Source organism: Rhincodon typus, chromosome 10, assembly GCF_021869965.1.
Source record: "Rhincodon typus isolate 14 chromosome 10, sRhiTyp1.1, whole genome shotgun sequence".
NCBI lineage: Eukaryota > Metazoa > Chordata > Chondrichthyes > Orectolobiformes > Rhincodontidae > Rhincodon > Rhincodon typus.
Window position 1 is genome coordinate 23,791,436 of NC_063341.1, and position 21,178 is coordinate 23,812,613.

Consider the following 21,178-nt stretch of genomic DNA (forward strand, 5'->3'; position numbering starts at 1 on the left):
GATCAAAACAGCCCTAGCAGGGCTTTAAGCAAAGCAAGACAACAAGGTGCAGAGCTGCATGAACACAGCAGGCTGAGCAGCATCATAGGAGCAGAAAGGCTGACGTTTCAGGCTGAGACCCTTCATCAGAAATGGGGGAGGGGAAGGGGGTTCTGAAATAAATAGGGAGAGAGGGGGAGGCGGATAGAAGATGGATAGAGGAGAGGATAGGTGGAGCGGAAACAAACAGGTCGAAGAGGTGGGGATGGAGCCAGTAAAGGTGAGTGTAGGTAGGAAGTTAGGGAGGGGATAGGTCAATCCAGGGAGGACGGACAAGTCAAGGGGACGGGATGAGATTAGTAGGTAGGAGATGGAGGTGCGGCTTGAGGTGGGAGGAGGGGATAGGTGGGAGGAAGAACAGGTTAGGGAGGCAGGGACCAGCTGGACTGGTTTTGGGATGCGGTAGGGGGAGGGGAGATTTTGAAACTTGTGAAATCCACATTGATACCATTGGGCTGCAGGGTTCCCAAGCGGAATATGAGTTGCTGTTCCTGCAACCTTCGGGTGGCATCGTTGTGGCACTGCAGGAGGCCCAGGATGGACATGTCATCTGAGGAATGGGAGGGGGAGTTGAAATGGTTCGCAACTGGGAGGTGCAGTTGTTTATTGCGAACCGAGCATAGATGTTCTGCAAAGCGGTTCCCGAGCCTCCACTTGGTTTCCCCGATGTAGAGGAGGCCACAACGGGTACAGCGGATGCAGTATACCACATTGGCAGATGTGCAGGTGAACATCTGCTTGATGTGGGAAGTCTTCTTGGTGCCTGGGATGGGGGTGAGGGAGGAGGTGTGGGGGCAGGTGTAGCACTTCCTGCGGTTGCAGGGAAAAGTGCCGGGTGTGGTGGGGCTGGAGGGGAGTGTGGAGCGGACAAGGGAGTCACGGAGAGAGTGGTCCCTCCGGAAAGCAGATATGGGTGGGGAGGGAAAGATGTCTTTGGTGGTGGGGTCGGATTGCAGATGGCGGAAGTGTCGGCGGATGATGGGGTTAGGGTTAGGGTTAGCAAATAGCTATCACCAGTCATGTGGTTTACAGGAAGCTTTGTTTAGTAAATAAAAACTCCAATGTCTCCAGTGAACTTTAAATTTGCTATTTTAAAGCAATCACGACAAGTATTTCCATAATCCTTTAAAGCCTAAATCCTAAAATCAATATTTAAGATCAAACATCCTCGTAAAAGATGTCATCTGCTCCCTTCGCTATTCCTTCTACTCCTCCTGAAGTTGTCAACAAGAATTGTGAACTCATAATAGCTAGTTTACAGATATTGCACCACACTACTATGAATCCAAAGGTCAGTGAGCTGGACAGCGATACAGAGTTGCTTCAACAGATGGGGCTCAATTCCCACTAAGGTTGCCATGAAGGTCCTGCTTTCTTAAACCTGTCCTTCACCTTAGGCATGGTGACCTACCAGTCATCTCTTTCTAAGGAGAGAGCAGCCTACGATCCTCTGGCACTGAGACAACTTGTATTTTCATTCTTTCAGTCTGCCATGTACAGAGTAACAGAGAGCTCCACGAAATCAGGAGAGGCATAGAATGGCATAGTCGCTTTCACTGTTACTGGTAGTGATTCTGAGATCTGGTTCAAAGAAATAGCTGAGTGGCTCCTTTGTGAATCACAAGTGATAAACACGATATTTCTGGTTTAGGTTAGAGTAAACAAATGGACCCAGAAGACCAGATGCAGATCAGGTTTCCTGCTGGAAACCATTCTTCTACTGCTCTTCTTGCTGCTGCAAACAACTAGCTTTCCTAATTGCAGCATCTGTACATTGTTCCTTATGGTACAGCCTGGGAAAGAGTGGTATAACTTTTGGTTGATAGTGAGTGGTGCACCCAGAGTTCTTGCAGTAACAAAGAATGCCTTCCCCATGCGCAGCACCAATTACTTCAGTCTTCAGCAACGTAAGCAACTCCCCAGAACTCCCACAAACTCAAACAGAGTTTATTAATGTTGTTCTAAGTTGTTAATGATCCAATAAATGGAACTAATTTGAGGGGTGGGGGACTTCATGCTGCTGAATGCATGTTGGATGATAAATGTTTACCAGAGTACTAATTGGAATGACAAGATCTAAAATGGCAGCATAAGACTGTTTGAGGGGTTTGCAAAGGAAATATGATTGATGTGGTGCCATGAGTTCCAAAAGGTGCTTGATAAAGTACAACATAAAAGGCTTGTCAGCCAAATTGCAGCAATGAAACAAAGGAGACAGTAGCAGCATGAATGCAGAATTGGCTAAGTGATAGCAAACAATTAATAGTGAATTGCTGTTTTTCTAACTGGAAAAAGGAATATAGTGGGATTTCTAAAGGTGGCTCTTAGGACAACTGCTTTTCATGATATATACATTAATGGCCTGGATTGAGATGTGCAAGGCACAATTTCAAAATTTGTGGACAATACAAAACTTTAAATTATTATGAATTATGGGGAAGATATTGATAGACTTCCAGGGGTGAAAGGCTGGTGGAATAAGCAGACATGCATGAGATTATGTCTTATGCAGAGAATTGTGAAACAATACATTTTGGCAGGTAGAAAGAACTAGGAGAAGAAATGGTAAATAGATGATCATTCTAAAGGAGATCCAGGAGTCTAAGTAACAGGGGAAATAAGACAGCAGGTTGAGAAAACAGTTACCAGGATCCTAGGTTTTACAGAAGCAAAGAATACAAAAGCGTGGAAGTTATGGTTAACATTTATACAACACTGGTTCAGCCTCAACTGCGGTATTTCTTTCAATTTTAATTAATATGTTTTAGAAAGGAGGTAAAATCATTAACAATGGTGCAGAAAAGATGCACTTGCAGCGTTCCAAAGTTGAGAGACATCAATGGAGAGGTTGGAAAGGATGGGGTTGCCCTCTAGTAAGAAGACAAAGATGAGAGGAGATTTAATAGTGGTGTCCAAAATCATAAAAGTGACTCAGACAGGGTAGCTAGGGAGCAACTGTTCCCATTGGTAGAAGAGTGGAAAGAACCAGACAACACAACATTAAAGTGAATAGGGATTAAAAAAAAGGACTAGAGGACAAATCTTTGGAAGCAGTGAATGGTTAAGATATAGAATGTTCCACTGACAGTGTGATGGAGGCAGATTCAATCATGGCTCTCAAGAAGGAATTTGATAATTACCTGAAGATGAAAATTTGCAAGGTTAGGTGAAAAGGCAGGGAGTGATCTCAGTTGAGCTGGTCCTGCAGAGGGTGGCTGAGACACGGCAGACCAAATGGCATCCTTCTAATCTGTAACCTAGAAAAATCAATTGGCAGATAGCTGAATTCCATAGAGAAAGAAAAGCTGGGTAAGGTCGATTGGAATGATACATTGGTGGGAACATCTGTAACTGAACAGTGGGCTACCTTCAAAGAGGAGATAGTTCAGGTACAGCTGAGGTATATCGCCTCAATTAGAAAATACAGGGCAAATAAATCTAGAGATATCAAAGGAGATAAAAGAAGAAGGTTAAGAAGAAAATGTGTGTCAGGTAGAAAATATAATTGAGAACCCAACAGGAGTACAGAAGTCCAGAGCAGGGGATGAAAAAGCGAATAAAGATATCCCAAATTCTTCTATTGACAAATAAATAGGAAAAGAATGCTAAAAAGAGAAGTAAGGTTGATTACAGGCCAGAAAGGGGATTTACTCAAAGAGGTGGTAGATATGGCTGAGATGTTAAATGAATACTTTGTAACTGTCTTAATCAAAAGAGGAAGACATTATACAATCCATGTGGATGGTGGCAGAAACTCTCGCACAGAAGGGTTCAAAATTGATAAGGAAGAAGTGCTTGATAGATTATTGATACTTAAAGTTGACACGGCACCAGAACAGAAAAAGATGCATCTAAGGATTATGAAGGAAGTGAGTCAGTTAGGTTAGATTCTGGACAGTTGGCTTGTGATGCAGAGTGAAATCAACAGTGGAGGTTCAATTCCCATACCGATGAGGTCACCATGAAGTTCCTGTCTTCTCAACTTTGACCCTCATCTCAGGTTCAAGAAAGGCTTGATGAGTTTAATGTTGTTGATACAGCATACATGGATTCTAGAAGGCATTTGATATGGTGCCACATAACAGACACATGAGGAAAGTTATAGGTCATGGAGTAAAAGCAACATGGAGTAACAGAAAACAGAATAGTAGTCAATGAATTTTTTTACAGGCTGAAGGAAGGTTTGTAATGAAAATTCCTAGGAGTTGCTGATAGGACCCTTGCTGTTCCTGAAATATATTAATGATCTAGATCTTGGTGTGTGGGACAATTTCAAAGATTACAGTTGACACAAAGCGCAGAACTGTAAATTGTGAGGAGGGCAGTTAGAACTCCAAAAGAACATAAACAAGTTGATGAAGTGGGCAAATGGATGGGAGATGGTGTTCAATGCAGAGAAGTGTGAGGTGATCCATTTTGGTCAAAGAACATTAGAAGACAATATGAAATAAGGGGTTAGAATTGAATCAGAGATAGTAGGAACTGCAGATGCTGGAGAATCTGAGACAACATTTCTGATGAAGGGTCTAGGCCCGAAATGTCAGCCTTTCTGCTCCTATGATGCTGCTTGACCTGCTGTGTTCATCCAGCTCTGCACCTTGTTGTCATGAAATAAGGGGTACAGGAGCATAGGGACCCGGTGGATACGTTCATAAATCACTGAAGGTGACAGAAAAGGATGAGACACCAATTAATAAAACATATCATATCCTCGGCTTTATTAATGGGTATATGGGGTACAAGGGCAAGGAGGTAATGTTGAATAAAACACAAAACGGTTGATACTGAAAATCTGAAACAAAAACAAAGTGCTGGAGAAGACACCAGGTCTAGCAGCACCTCTGGAAGAAAAGCAGTATTAACATTTTGAGTCCAGTGCCCCTTGTATAAGATACTTGTTAGAGCTCAACTGGAGTATTGTGGACAGTTATGGGCACGACATTATAGGAAGGGTGTGAACACATTGGAGAGAATGCAGAGCGATTTGCAAGAATAGCTCCAGAATGAGAAATTTCAGTTCTGAGGATAGACTGAAGATGTTTGGGCTGTTCTCCTTGGACAAAAGAGGGCTTAGAGGAGATTGAGTCAAAAAATGCAGAGCTGGAAAAGCACAGCAGGTCAGACAGCATCTGAGGAGCAGAAAAGTCAATGTTCCGCTCCACCTTTCCCACCGACCAGCCACAATAACACCCTACCTGCATCCATCTGTCTCCATCTCACCTACCCTCACTTCAGCCCCACCCCCCTCCCACTATTTACTTTTGGGTTTCCCTCCCCCTCCCCCTCCCCCTCACCAATCCTGAAGAAGGGTTCCGACCCAAAATGTTGACTTTTCTGCTCCTCAGATACTGTCTAACCTGCTGTGCTTTTCCAGCTCCACTTTTTGACTCTAACTTCGAGCATCTGAAGTCCTTACTGTCTCCAAGTTAGCAGATATTGATAGCTCCTCATGATTTTGAAAACCTGTATGATAGAATGAATAGGGAGAAACTGTTCCCATTTGTAAAAGATCAAGAACCAGACAGCATAGATTTAAAATGATTTGCAAAAAAAGAAAAAGTGATGTTAGAAAAAAACTCTCTCAGAGTGAGGTAGTTAGGTAATGGAACACTGACTGGAGCTCTGGTAAAGGCAGATTTAACTAATGTTTTCAATAGGGCATTGGATGATTCTTTGGATATAAATCAAGAGTGACAGTACAGGAATAAAGTAGGAAATTGGCAGTAAATAATGATGCTCATTTGAAGAGTCGGTGCAGAAATGATGGGTTGCATGGCCTCCTTCTGTGCCATATAACTTCTGCAATTCTGTTCTAAATACTGAAACACTAGATGCTAATTGATGTCACAATCAGCCTTCTGCATACTTCCAAAAGATGATCAACATGCCCATGCTAACAGTATCATCATAGGTCGTCCCAGAAATGGGTGGAAGTAATGCAGATGTTATTCTGCAACTGAACCAGCGCTGGTAATGTTAAAAGTACTGGTGCTGTGGAGGCAAATTTTGAGGCCTAAATACATGATGGAATTTTCAAACAATTCTATGTGCTTTTAAAATTATTCTATGAAACGCTCTATGTATTTAATACGTACTTCTAAAGTTCCATAAAATGACCTAAGTATTCCACAAGAAGGTTCAACAATATGCTGTTCACATATTCGAACAGCAGTTCAAATAATTCTGTTTTTAAACTTTAAGAGAGTCAAGACCAAGTTTGAGATTTTTTACTAAAAAAGTTCAAACTAACACATGGAAAATTCTAAGTTTGCATACCATATTTTTGAATATTTTCAATGTTGCAGTGTTAGCACAATTCTTGCAAGTAACAGCAATAAAAGACATTCTGGCAGTAAAAGGCCTGTATTCTGAAAAAGTGATCTAAAACCAATAATTTTAGGTCATACATAATTGTGAATGATAGAGTGAGCATTAGGGTCAAGACACTTCATTGATTTATAAAGTAGGTGCTTTGAAGACACACTGTACAACAGCTACCATTGTTCTAACATTAAGCCTAAGTTTAAATGGCAATGTGCTATTCTGTGCCTGAGCCTCAAAAGAAAATATGTTCCAGTTTTATTTTTATCCTCAAGATTGATCATAACATTTGCTGCCAATTCCAGCACAGGTTAAGAGTTTTGCTACAAAGTTGAGCCAGGCATTTAAACCGACATTTCATGCAATTTCTAAACTACATTCAGGTAAATGTAGGTGATAGATTCTGTGGATCAAATATTTCATATTCAACTAAATCATTAAATCAAAGAATTACTACCTTTGTGCCGAGCACCGTAGCAAAGTGTTGTGCAACTTTAACCCAGAGTTTCTCACTGATTTGAAGGTCATGAACCAGTTTGAGATTCTGCTCCTCAATCACCTACAAAGAGAACAATGAATAAAGAAAGTTTCAGGATTCCACCAAGATCTAACATTCCAATTACAAATCTGTTGGTTGGTCCAGTCATCTATAATGGAGGTGTTTTGCACATTAGATGTTAAAAACACTTCTAAATATTGTTCAGTATAGAGACTTTCACCTGATACACCTTAGTTGGTCCAAAGCAATTTTCTCAATAAACTGGGCCCTCTCCTGATTCCATGGCATTAAGTGATAAAATTCTGTGTTTAAAACTGGAAAGTTGGATTTTGCTGCACTATTTTAATTCTTATATTTGTCATACAGACCAAATTAAAATAGCTTAATTTAAAAAATAGGAATTTCTTTAACTATTTATCTCTGTCTTACTTCATTTACTTGCATTCCAAAGCATTTCAAAACATTTCAAGTGACAGATGAGTCCAAGTCATCTCTGCAATATGAGTTTTGAATTAAATCGTGATTTTGCCGGAGGTTATTTGGATAAAGCAATTGAGAAACTGTAGGGACATAAAGACAATGAAACTTATTTTCTGCAGTATGCAAAATAGATTACACAAAATCGGCAGCCTCTTTTGTTCATCGATGTGGGCATTGTTGGCCGTGTTGGAAGTTATTGCCCATACCTAACTGCCCTAGAGAAGATGATGGTGAGCTACTTCCTGAACCACTGCAGTTTTTAAGGTGTGGAGACACACATAGTGCTGTTAGGAAATGATTTCCAGGACTTTGACCCAATGACTATAAAAGCACAGTGATACAGTTCCAAGACAGGATGTGTGTACATCGCAAGGGAACACAGAAACTAAGAGCAAGAGGAGGCTACTCGATCCTGAACATACAGTCAGATGCTGTCTTAATATCAAGGGCAGTTAATCACACCGCACCTCTGAAGTCCAGCTCTTTTGTTCATGTTTAAACCAAAGCTGTGACAAGGTCAAATGCTAAGTTGTCTTGACAGAACCTAAACTGAACACTGGTGAGCAGATTATTCCTTTGCAAGTGGCTCTGGACAGTGCTGTCAATGAGCCTTTACATCAATTAGCTGATGATCGAGTTTAGACTCATGAATTTGTCTTATTTTGTATGGAGAGGATCTTCTGTACTAGTACAATTTAGCTAGGGGAGTATAGTCTTCAGCACTATTGTTGGAATGTTATCTGGGCTTATCACATTTTCAGTATTGAGTGCCTTTAGCCATTTCTGGATATCACATAAATTGAATTGGCTAAAGACTAGGATCTGTGATGCTGGGGTGCTCAGAAAAAGCCAAGATGGATCATCCAATCCTAAATTTCTGGTTGAAGATTACTGCAAATGTTTCAGCCTTGGTTTTCAACAGATATGCTAGACTCCAACGATATTGAGCATCGGACACTTGTGAAGCCTGCGCCTCGTTAGTTGCTTAATTGTCCACCACCACTTATGGCTGGTTATGGCAGAACTGCAGAACTTTGATTTAATCCATTGGCATTGTGGATTTTTTTAGCCTTACCTATTATTTGCTGATTCTGCTATTTGGCATGGTGGTAATCCTATGTTGTAGTTTCACTAGGATTACAGCTGATTATGCTATGCTTTGTGCTGCTCCTGGCATGCCTCCCTGCACGTTTCTGAAGAAAGTCTTTGGATTAGAAACATTAATTCTGTTGCTCTCTCCAAAGACACTGCCAGACCTTCCGAGTTTCTCTATTTTCTGTTTTTAAATCAGGGTTGATCTATAGCTTGATGGTGCAGCCGCAAAGCTTCATGTTTTGAGTTGTTACTTCTGTTCAAAGTCTGACCCATTTCACATGATAGCAATTCTACGCAACACAGTGGAGCATATCTTCAATGTGTACACAGGACTATGTCTCCGCACCGAGTGTGCAGTTGTCATTCCTACTGATACAGTCATGGACAGACCGATCGTGGCAAGCAGACTGGTAAGTATGAAATCAATTAAGTTTTTCACTCTTGTTGGATTTTTCACTACCTGCTGCTGACCTACTTTGCCAGCTGTATCCTTTTAGACCAGCTTCGTCAGTAACAGCGTTGCAGAGCCACCATTCATGATGGCTTTGAAGTCCTCCATCCAGAATGCACTTTGTGCCCTTGACGTCGTCAGTGCTTCTTCCTGATTGTGTTTCAACATGAGGTGGTACAGATAAATCCGCTAAGGATTGGGAGCATGGGAGGTGGTCATTAGGAAAAGACATACCCAGGGATGATGACACTGATTCTGGGACACCAGCCCAATTTCTTTCCTTTTTGCTTTGAACAAGATAAAAAGAATTGCTTTCTGACCATCGCATGAATGAATTACAGAATAATCAAATGTATTCAACAATGTATCTTGACTAAATTGAGCATGATAATCATATAGTGTTGCTGAAAAGAGATTATGAGATTCACGAGACTGAATGCAAGATTATTTTTAAACTTTGCAGAATCCCCAGATGTGTGTGCAGTGTTTGAATGGATTAACTCGTCAAGGAACCACATGACTTATGTGGACAATGGCTCATTAATTGGAATGTGCAAGAATGTATACCATCCAGATAGGCAGCTAAATAAATGATCAAAATGTACAAATAGGTATACTGATTAAGATGAATGGCAGGGTGAGGGACAGGGGAGGGTGAAGGATGCAAATTAGTTACTGCAGGCAAAGTTTAACATACAAAAATGCAGTGTGATTTACCTTCAGTGCCAGGCTATAGGCTGCTTCACTCCACCAATCCTTCTCCTGGGTCAATGAATTTACTTGGGAAATTAATCTTTTTCTCTGCAATTCATACAACTGGTGATATTCATCCAGCATACTGTGGATACAAAAACAATTTATTTCTCTCGCTTGTAATCAAACAAAACTTTGGTTGCGAGTAGCAAATATCAGCCAATCTAGTGAACACGCAATGTATGTGATAAGTTTTACAAAGTGCCTGCTGACCCCAACGGTGTGGTGATAAATTCTGATAGCACGTGCTCAACTCCTTTATTTCCTCAGGCTGTGTTTACACATGCACATTTCAAAGTTGATTCTTAACTTTTTTTAAAAAAAACTAAGTCTAACAGGTTTTCACTTCTCCAATATGCGTTTTAAAGTATTTTTACATTTTTTTTTAAGGTTTCTAAAACTCTTTACTTCAATTTAAATCAGAGATGTCACTGCTACGATGCATACTCCTGGGTGTAAGCAGACACAGTCTGAATTTTACCATTGTTGGTCAAATAAAAAATTATGGCAACAGGTTTATCTTAGGGAAGGGCAAACTACAGAACACAACTGACACTGCACAAAAGCCTTTAGTTTGTTTATGACCTCTAGAAATATGGCACATAAGTAGATATATTAAGTAGAATTTATGATGATATGAACCACTCCACATGGCTCCATCTTGTCACTATGACTTCTCTATGAATAGGAAAATGGCAATGTGTGAAGGCATTGACCTCCACAGCCAAATTATGTCTCCATGGCAATGAGTTACAAGAGTGTTGTCCTGCCTTAATTGGCTGCTGGGAAGCAATTCTCAGAATAGTGTGAACATATGGCTTCCTTCAAACTCAGATGATGTTAAGAATCTGTGTCTGTTCTGGAATTTGAGTTGGGGTAGAACTTCTTCACCCAGTTGCCATTTGCTTCCCTCTTATGTCATCCAATTGGCAGCCCACTCATTCCTCACTGTACAGGTTCATCATTCTAGTAGTAGCACTTCATTTTGGTCCCATCTTCTGAGCTATCGCCGAACTGACAGCCTTGCTTCTTCAAGACATAGCTTTTAGTCAGCTTTACAGGTCCTGACACAACTAAATACCCACTAGGCCATCAATAAGATCTTGCCTCAACTGAATTTGCAAGACCTTGCTTGCAAGACCAGGGATACCTTCTCTCACAATGAGTTATATGCAGAGGCAGGCACTTATGCTATCAGACTACACTTAGGCAATTAAATATCAGCTATCCAACCTACATGGGAATGCTGATGGGCTCTCTAGCTTACCTTTGCCAAATAACTTGACAACAAACAATTCTTCTGCAGACATTTTCCACTTTAAAGAACGAAAGCACACGACAAGTTAAGAAGTACTCTACAAATCATCCACTACTATCAAAAGGGGCTGGACATGATACTTTGTGGCAAGATCACAGGAATAACCACAGAACTGAAACCATATGTCACACAAAAGCTAGAACTATCCATAGCAGCAGGGTCTCTCTTTTGAGGAATAAATATCATTATTCCACCACAGCTAAGGAAATAGGTGTTAAATCAACTACACGAAGGTCACTGCGGCAATGTCAGAATGGAGATAGCCAGAAGCTATTTTTGGCAGCCAGGGCTCAACTCCAAAATTCAGGAGAAGGCTGGAATATGTGCAGCTTGCAAACAAACTCACAACCTACCTCCATTAGTACCATTACACCCACAGTAATGGCCAGAAAGGCCATCAAAGAATCCATATTGACTACATCGGACCTTCTGGAGGACATATAATATTCATAATGATTGATACACGTATCAAATTGTCTGAAGTTGCCATCATGAAGACAACATCTTCAGAGAAAAACATGGAAAGACTGGGGGAGATCTTTGCAAGGTTTGGTTGTTAGGACAACTTGTTAGTGATAACGGTCCACAGTTTATTTCACAAGAGTTTGCAGACTATCTAAGGCAGAATGGAATTCAACATATCTGATCTGCTCCTTATCACTGAGCTACAAATGAATGAATGCTTTGAATGAATGATTTATGAATGAATGATTTATTGTCATGCATTTTACAGTGAAATATAATAAAATACAGTGAAAACTTTTTATTTGTTGTCATTATTCTGCACCATTTTGATTGTTTAAGAATAAGCGAAAATGAAAAGATATAACTTAAAGAGAAGTCTGTCTACAGTCTGGCTCAGAACCACCATTGCCTTGCCAGATCCAACTGACATCAAAGTCACCGATCTTCAAGTGCCATCTTTCACTGCCGGACTTGTTCACCTTCATCACCGCCCGTGCTGGGCACACCAACATCAGAGACTATCACTGCAGTCAATGTTGCCATGGTGCCCTCCTGCCACCGCTGGCCCCAGTCAATGACGAAGTCGCTGATCCTCAGGTTCATGTATTGCCGCAGGATGCACTGGTAGTAATATTCCAAGAATCGTTAGATTCTGGAAAAAATCTCAGAAGATTGTAGAAGAGCCAATATAACACCCTTATTCAAAAGGAGAGGAGATTTAAAAAAAAACTGTATGCCAGTTAGCTTAACATCTGACATTGGGGAAAAGTTGTTATCTATTAAAAAGGTTGTAATCGCAGATCATTTGGAAATGCATAATGTAATCAAGTAGAGTCAGTATAGCTTCATGGGGAGAAATCAGGCCTGACAGACCGATTCAAATTCTTTAAGCAGATAACAAGCAACTTCGATAAAGGGAAACCAATGGATGTAATGTATTTGAATTTCTAAAAGGTGTTTGAGAAGGTACCACTAAAAGGCTACTTACTAAGATAACAGCTCATGGTGTTGGGGACAGTATATTAGAATATTTAGAGGACTAGCGAGCTAATAGAGGACAAATTATTGGGAAAAAGGGATAGCTACAGGGTGACAACCCATGGAGTGCCGTAGGGAACAGTGTTGAGGCTAAAATTATTTATGATATATGTGTTAATAACTTGGATGACATAAGTGAGTGTAGTATCAGATAACAAAAATAAGTGGAAAGGCATTATTGGCTAAAGGTGGTTGCAAATACTTCAGTCTTGCCTTTTGGACTGACATGTTAAGCTCCCACATTCGAAAATGCAAATCTTTGTGGAGATTATTCCTCTCGTTAGTGTCCTCACCTCTCACTTTTTAATGTTGAAATAGACCATCTTGAAACTAACATCATGTTTAGCCTACAGCTAAATTTTAAACATCACATCCTTTCAATCATTATGACAATTTACTTCCAATTCTATAACAATGCATGCCTCGAATCTATTGCACTGAAACCTTAAAGCATATTCTGTTCCCATGGTCTCAACTGGTCAAAACTCTTCCTTGGTAGAGCTCAGTCTCAATTTCACACAATTCATAGTCTTCTTTGTTAATCTGCCACTTATCCAAGTATGTGTTTCAGAACACTGCAGACTCACTTGGCGTTTTTCTGGGCATCAAACAATGCATCATTTAGATCAGTCTGAGTTTTCTCTACGGTCTTTGCCACCTTGTGGTCACGTTCTCGAAGTTCACCAAGTTCACTGGAAACAAGACACAGATACGGCATAGTTCACATGATCTATGATAAAGGAGCTAATTACATTTGGAAAGTATTTTGTCGGCACACCTATGTTTAGTGTAAACTCTAGCAATTTAAAAACTCCATGATTCCTAAAATATGTTGCTCATTTTCAAAGCTGTGAACTAAAAATGACTTGGATGTACTACATAATAGTTTACAGTAAAAGTTTTAATTATCCAATGTGATGCAAGTACCAAATGATTCTCACCTTTTGTCCTATGTGCTGAATTAGCTGAGATTTTAGATGAGTTGTCAAGGAGGTTAAAAAGGAGCTAACAGTCAATTACCTCGAGGAAAATAGCCTATACTTGCACCCACAGTTGATTTCTGATGAAAACACAGAATGTGCGGATCTCACAGAATAGGATTTCAAACAGATTGGGTGCTTGACATACAGCCTGCTACATTCTACATTCCATCAATTGCAATGCAAAATTGCGTTGTTTACTATGGTGATCCAATACAGTACAGGTTATTTCTCACCCGGTGGTCAAAGTTGAAATCTATCTCTTCAATGTGCCTCCCCCACCCTCTCAATATCCAAGCACATAATCGAAAATGCTTAGCTGGCTGAAGTACAGTGGGGTTATAACTGGACACTAATGTAAGTCACAATGGGAATGCATAAGAGGTAATGTCACAATACTAGCCCATTACTCCCCATCGTATATTTTATCAGGCATAAAGACTAAATTTGAATGTTTCAAGGGAGGAACTATCTGATCACAGAAAATTAATAGTGATGATTACTGATATGTTGGTACATGTGGGAAGTTTAGTTTACATCTTCCAAGACACCAATCTTTGGCAATATGGTATCATTCCATTAATACTAAGGAATATGGGAAGAAATTAAGTACTATTACCAACACTAAAGAAGTAGTATTAGACAACTAATGAGGCTAAAGGCAAATAAGTTCACTGGCCCTGTTGACTTGCATCCGAGGATGCAAAAAGAGATAGCTACAGACATAGTGATGTATTATTTGTAATTTTCCAAAAATCCCATGGATTCTGAAGAAGTACCAGAGGATTGGAAAATTGCCATTGTGACTCTCCTATTCAAAAAGGAAGGGAGACAAACAAAACGGGTACATATAGGCCAATTAGCCTCACACCTATTGTCGGAAAAATACTGGAATCAATTATTAAGTAATAGCAGAACATTTTGAAAATCATAACCTAATCAAACAGAGTCAGCATGGCTTCATGAAAGGGAAATGGTGTTTGACTAAGTTAGGAAGTCTCAACAGGAGTGGATATCAGGAAACCAGTAGATGTGTTATATTTGCACTTCCAAAAGGCATTCAACAAGATCCCTCATAAAGGGTTAAGTCATAAGATAAGAGTCCATGGTATTGGAGGCAATCCATATTGGCATAGACTGAAAATTGACTAAATGAGTAGGAAACAGCGTGTGGGGCTAAGTGGTTCTTTTTCAGGTTGCTGACCCATAATTAATGGGGTACCACAGGGGTCAGTGCTGGAACAAGAATTGCTTACAACATATATTAATAACTTAGAGTCATAGAGATCTACAGCATGGAAACAGATCCTGCAGTCCAACTTGTCCATGCTGACCAGCTATGCTATATAAATCGAGTCCTATTTGCCAGCGTTTGGCCCACGTCCCTTTAAACCCTTCCTATTCATATACCCATGCAGATGCCTTTTAAATTGTACCAGCCTCCACCACTTCACTGGCTCATTCCATACATGCACCATGCTCTGCATGACAAAGTTGCCCCTTAAGTTCCTTTTAAATCTCTCCCCTCTCACCTTAAACCAATGCCCTCTAGTTTTTGATGCCCCCACCCCGGGGAAAGGACCTTGTCTATTTATCCTATCAATGCTCCTCATGATTTTATAAACCTCTATAAGGCCACCCCTCAGCCTCCAATGCTCCAGGGAAAATAGCCCCAGTCTATTGAGCCTCTCCCTATAGCTCAAACCCTCTGACCCTGGCAACATCCTTGTCAATCTTTTCTGAACCCTTTCTTGAAGGAATGAAGCAAAGGTACTGTAGCTAAATTTGCAGGTGACACAAAAATGGTTGGAAAGGTAGGTTGCAAGAGGGCTACAAACAGTTTAGAGTTATTGATAGGTTAAGTAAGTGGGGAAAAAATTGGCATGTGGACTATAATGTGGGAAAATGTGAAGTTGTTCATCTTGGAAGGAAAAACAATGGAACAGACTATTACTTAAATGGAGAAAACTACAGAAACACAGAAAGCTACCACAGAGGTGCAGCAAGTAATCAGGAAGGTTAATGGAATATTAACCCTTATTTCAATGGGTTGTACTATGAGATTAGGAAAGTATTACTGCAACTATACATGATGCTGGTGAAACCACATCTGAAAAACTGAGATCAGTTTTGGTCTCCCTATTTAAGGGAATATGGCATTTCATTGAACAAAGAACAAAGTACAAAGAAAATTACAGCACAGGAACAGGCCCTTCGGCCCTCCAAACCTGCGCCGATCCAGATCCTCTATCTAAACCTGTTGTCTATTTTCCAAGGATCTGTATCCCTCTGCTCCCTGCCCATTCATGTATCTGTCTAGATACATCTTAAATGACGCTATCGTGCCCACCTCTACCGGCAACGCGTTCCAGGCACCCACCACCCGCTGCGTAAAGAACTTTCCATACATGTCTCCCTTAAACTTTTCCCCTCTCACCTTGAAATCGTGACCCCTAGTAATTGAATCCTCCACTCTGGGAAAAAGCTTCTTGCTATCCACCTTGTCTATACCTCTCATGATTTTGTAGACCTCAATCAGGTACCCCCTCAACCTCCGTCTTTCTAATGTAAATAATCCTAATCTACTCAACCTCTCTTCATAGCTAGCACCCTCCATACCAGGCAACATCCTGGTGAACCTCCTCTGCACCCTCTCCAAAGCATCCACATCCTTTCGGTAATGTGGTGACCAGAACTGTATGCAGTATTCCAAATGTGGTCAAACCAAAGTCCTATACAACTGTAACATGACCTGCCAACTCTTGTACTCAATACCCTGTCCGATGAATGAAAGCATGCCATATGCCTTCTTGACCACTCTATCCACCTGCGTTGCCGCCTTCAGGGTACAATGGACCTGAACACCCAGATCTCTCTGTGTATCAATTTTCCCCAGGGCTTTTCCATTTACCGTATAGTTCGCTCTTGAATTGGATCTTCCAAAATGCATCACCTCGCATTTGCCTGGATTGAACTCCATCTGCCATTTCTCCGCCCAACTCGCCAATCTATCTATATTCTGCCGCATTCTCCGACAGTCCCCTTCACTATCTGCTACTCCACCAATCTCAGTGTCATCTGCAAACTTGCTAATCAGACCATCTATACCTTCCTCCAGATCATTTATTTATATCACAAACAACAGTGGTCCCAACACAGATCCCTGTGGAACACCACTGGTCACAGTTCTCCATTTTGAGAAACTCCCTTCCACTACAACTCTGTCTCCTGTTGCCCAGCCAGTTCACTATCCATCTAGCTAGTACACCCTGGACCCCATGCGACTTCACTTTCTCCATCAGCCTACCATGGGGAACCTTATCAAACGCCTTACTGAAGTCCATGTATATGACATCTACAGCCCTTCTTTCATCTATCAACTTTGTCACTTCCTCAAAGTGTAGGTAGGTCAGAGAAGGTTCACTAGGATGATCCCTGGTATGGAGGGTTTGTCTTATGAGCAGAGGCTAAACAGGTTGAGACTCTACTCACTGGAGTTTAGAATAATGAGACGTGATCCCACTGAAATGTACAGGAATTTTAAAGGCTTGACAGGGTAAATGCTGAGGAGGTTGCTCCTCATTGGAGAATCTAGGGCGAGAGAGCATAGTCTCAGAATAAAGGGGTGCCAATTTAAAACTGAGCTGAGGCGGAATTTCTTCTCTCCGAGTTGAAAGTCTCTGGAACTCCTTGGCACAGAGTCTTTGTGCATATTTAAGGCTGAGATTGAGTCCTGATCTGTTGGGGAATCAAAAGTTGCATGCTAAGTGTAGGAAAGCTTTTGTGAGGATTGTCAGATTACTCATGATCCTATTGAATAGCACATCAAGCTCGAGGGATTGAATGGCATAACCTGTTCCTATTTCTACAGTCTTAGGTCTTTATGATCGAATACATCTGGTTTACAACATGGTCAGAACTCAACGATCTTTGAGGTTTCAAAGGCCTCTACTGATTTCTATTGGACTCAAGCATCTCGTTCCTTAAATTTCCTTCATGGACTATCAAAACTCAGTGTAGTGAGGACTGTTGGGACATCCATAACAAAGGATTCACAATTACAATCTAATCTACTAATAATATAAAGAGGTGAAAGGTTACTCAGGGGATGGTGGGAATTGGAAACAATCTGATCAGCCATTATCTTACTGAATGCAGAACAGGTATGAGGAGCCAAGTGGCCTACTTCTGCTCCTTATTCATATCTGCAGGTTTATCGGAAGATAGCTGGCAGTTGATTAGCAGCCATGTTATCTTCTAAGTAATAAGTGGCAGGTTCTTTAATCATTAGGAGGCTTCACAACCAAATCCAACCTTGTCCAAACCCCTGCCAAAATCCACAGACATACATCTTCTAGCAGAAAATAACAGATGTGGACTATGTGTGTAAAACGCTTCCCCCAGCCCCAACCCTTCCCCAACAATCCTAAAGTCACTACTGTTATACTAGCTGAAAACAGCCAACTCATCACAAAGCGAGAATTCAAAATTGGATACTCCTGCTCTGAATGACTCACTACTAACAAATAAAATTGCTAAACCATCAAATGAAACATATCCATTTGCTTTATTCAGCAGTATTCTTGAGTTTCTGTTCAAATTCAAAATTACTTAATTTGCCAACTCTTCCTGGCATTCTGTTAGAAACAGAGTTTTCATTTGGCTCCATGATTAAAAATAATTACCTGTTAAGTTTTTCAACAGCATTCTGGAAGGCAAACAGCTCCACAATAAGTTGCTTGTCCAATACTCGCTGCATCATAATTTCGTTATGCATGTTATTCAAATGGCGAGGAATATAATCCAATAAATTTACATATCTCTCTCTGGGACAAAATAAAATATAACATTCTTTAAAGTGAAACATCAATCAAAATGAGTACATATGATTTTCATAACTTAGTCTCTCCCTAGTTCAATTCATTTTCTTTTGTTTTTCGATTTTTATTCATCCCTCTCTCTCACATTGGTGCAAACTGAGACTACTGCATGTCATTACCAGTCAAGTAAGTGAATGTGTGTTTTGTGTCTGGGTTTCTGCCAATTCAGTTAACATTCATCCCTCTACTTTGTGTGCAACCATACCCTCAAGCAATTCCTCCCCAGCTTACTTTCCTTCATCAGGGTTATCAACTCACATTAACTTGGCACAATGGCACATTAGTAAATATGAAGTGATAAAGATTAAAAGAACAGTGTGAGTGTGGCAGAAGTTGGAGCTTTGGGGAACATTTAACACAGTATAAGTTTTGACTGAAAATGTTCTTATAAAGCTCCATGGGATGTGATTTTATCTCAAAAGATGCTGTGTCATAGCAGGATGTGTTGTAACCATTTTCAACTCTGGCCTTTTACACATTCCCAATTTTATCATTCCACTACTAGTCGCCGTACATTCAGCTGGCAATGCTCTTAACTCTGGAATTCCCTCCCTCAACCTCTCCATCTCTCTTTGCTCATTTAAAACTATCATTAAAACCTATGTCTTTGATGATCGTACTGAGCATCTGCCTGAACATCTCCTTGTGTTGGACTGGCATTAAGTTTTGTTTGGTAAGGCTTCTGTGGCATGTCTTGGGACATTTTACTCCTTAAACACACTGTATAATGGGAGTTGTTGTTCATGACTTCAGAATCCACCTGGATGGACAAGGCCAGCAGATCCATGGATATACCATCATCTGCAAGTTCCTCTCCAAGCCACAAACTATTCTGACCCAAACAATATCACCAGTCCTGCTCTGTTGCTGGGTCAAAGTCCTGGAACATCCTCTTTAACAGCACTGAGCATCTCTACATTCCAAGAACTACAGCGATTCAAGATTTTAGATCACCACCACCTCTCAAATTAGGGATTAAGGATGGTTTAACATTTCAACTGTCAGCTCCCTGATGGTGCAGAACTCTTTCAGTACTATATTCTAAATTTTGTGCTCAGGTTTCTGCATTGTGCTTGAATCTCTGAATTTTAGGCAATACAAATGGAGGCAAAACTGATCTCCCAAGTCCAAGTTATTAGCATTTAACAAAAACAGCAGCAGTCAGAATTAATACAAACCCATGGTGAATACCATTGTATTCTTTCCTCCAGTCTATAAGCAATTATTCACCACTACTATCTACTTTCTGTCCCTTACTTCAATCTCTTGTCCACTCTGCCACTGCTCGCGTGACTTTAATTAGATTGAGACACTTAATTGCTTTGGTTTCAAGAAGATAAGTAGAAGGATTTATTTTAGATATACATACACATTTATTATATGTAAGTCTTCACCTCTTCGTCTTTGTATAAGTAATGGTTTATTAATAAATGTGGAATGACAGCTGATGTTACCTATCCTTTCACAATGGAAAGAAATGCACATCTGAGTCGTAAATTATGTATTTCTACTGTGTCGTATCTTTTACTATTACTTTAAAGAAAATAGCAAGTTCAACTTATACATGAAATAGTAGCTCTTTGATTACAACTATAACCTGGCTGCATTTTCATCATATATTACCAATAATGTAACAGGGTTACAAAAGCAAAATTGAGCTCAAGTGCATATTTTTGCTTGTTTCTTACAACTCACAAATAACATAAGCAAAGCATCATTAATATACATTATTTACTACATGCTGAGCAATAGCAAGGCTATAAAATTAAGGAAATGATAATGAGTAGGATACAGTAATCTTCTGATCATCAAACTCCTACAGCAAAGACAGACCTGATTTTGGCAAGAAGTTCTCCTCGCTCTGCACAATCCACGCTGATTTGACGAATAAGCTCATGGAATACAATGTTATAAATATCTTGTTCCTTTTTCACTAGGTCTAGCAAATGATGCATCTGTGCAAATGGATACCACAACAAAATAATTCACAAACTGACTTAAAATAAGATGGTGAATATGCAAATCTGTTCAGTTAGTAAATATTACAAACACCTTTAGTGATCCAGCCACAAAGCCGCCACAAATCTAGTCCGAACTACAAAGGTTTATGAAAAGCAACAGAATATAGATGTTTTCATTTTCAGTAACTTAGTTGAAGGCCCATAATGCAAGAGTGGACAGAAAACCAAGTAAATCAAAAGTAATTATTGGTATATGTGAAATACCAGTCAGAAAGGAAAGCTGAGGTGCTAATTGGTGGTCTCCTGCCAAATCTCTACTTATACCCATCTAGAGCCAATGACAGAATCATGCAGTAGAAACATTTCTGGATGCTTTCTAAAAAGCTAAAGCTCCATCATTAAAAAAAGCACAGGATTCAGGACTAAAACGTAAGTGTCAACAGTGTAGCTAAGGTCAGAGGTCAGACTTTTGGACATCCCTGTGGTGCAACTAAAGCAAGATGTTACCACACTGTAGTCCTTTTGAAAATTAAATATCAATATCCTTTATAGTATTGGAAATCACAGTATAAAAAAAAGATAATCCCGCTCTTTAAGTTTACACAAACAGGGCAAATTTCACATTCCCAGTAAGGGAATGTTGCTCAAAAGGATCACAAGTCTGATATAGGGCTGATTCTCTGATCTGCACTCATAGCTCCAGCTTGGTGCATAAGACTGCAAAATAAAGCCTGTTACTATCACAATTAATAAAATCTGTATCACTAATATCGAGGAAAAGAAAACAACAAAAGCCTCAAACGAGATAACAAGGTGTAGAGCTGGATGAACACAGCAGGCCAGGCAGCATCACAGGAGCAGGAAAGCTGACGTTTCAGGTCTGGACCCTTCTTCAGAA

The 21,178-nt window shown here is 40.2% G+C and overlaps 1 protein-coding gene across 1 annotated transcript in view; it reads right to left on the reverse strand.

Annotated features, from left to right (window-relative positions):
- The window catches only part of axdnd1 (axonemal dynein light chain domain containing 1), a 134,046-nt gene that overhangs the window by 75,067 nt on the left and 37,801 nt on the right, over positions 1–21,178 (reverse strand). Inside the window, exons 10-14 of the mRNA XM_048602234.1 lie at positions 20,153–20,274; positions 18,125–18,265; positions 13,047–13,151; positions 9,603–9,723; positions 6,818–6,919 (exon numbers count right to left, since the gene is read on the reverse strand). Coding sequence (XP_048458191.1) covers positions 6,818–6,919; positions 9,603–9,723; positions 13,047–13,151; positions 18,125–18,265; positions 20,153–20,274 — 591 coding nt within the window. The remainder of the gene's footprint in view (positions 1–6,817; positions 6,920–9,602; positions 9,724–13,046; positions 13,152–18,124; positions 18,266–20,152; positions 20,275–21,178) is intronic.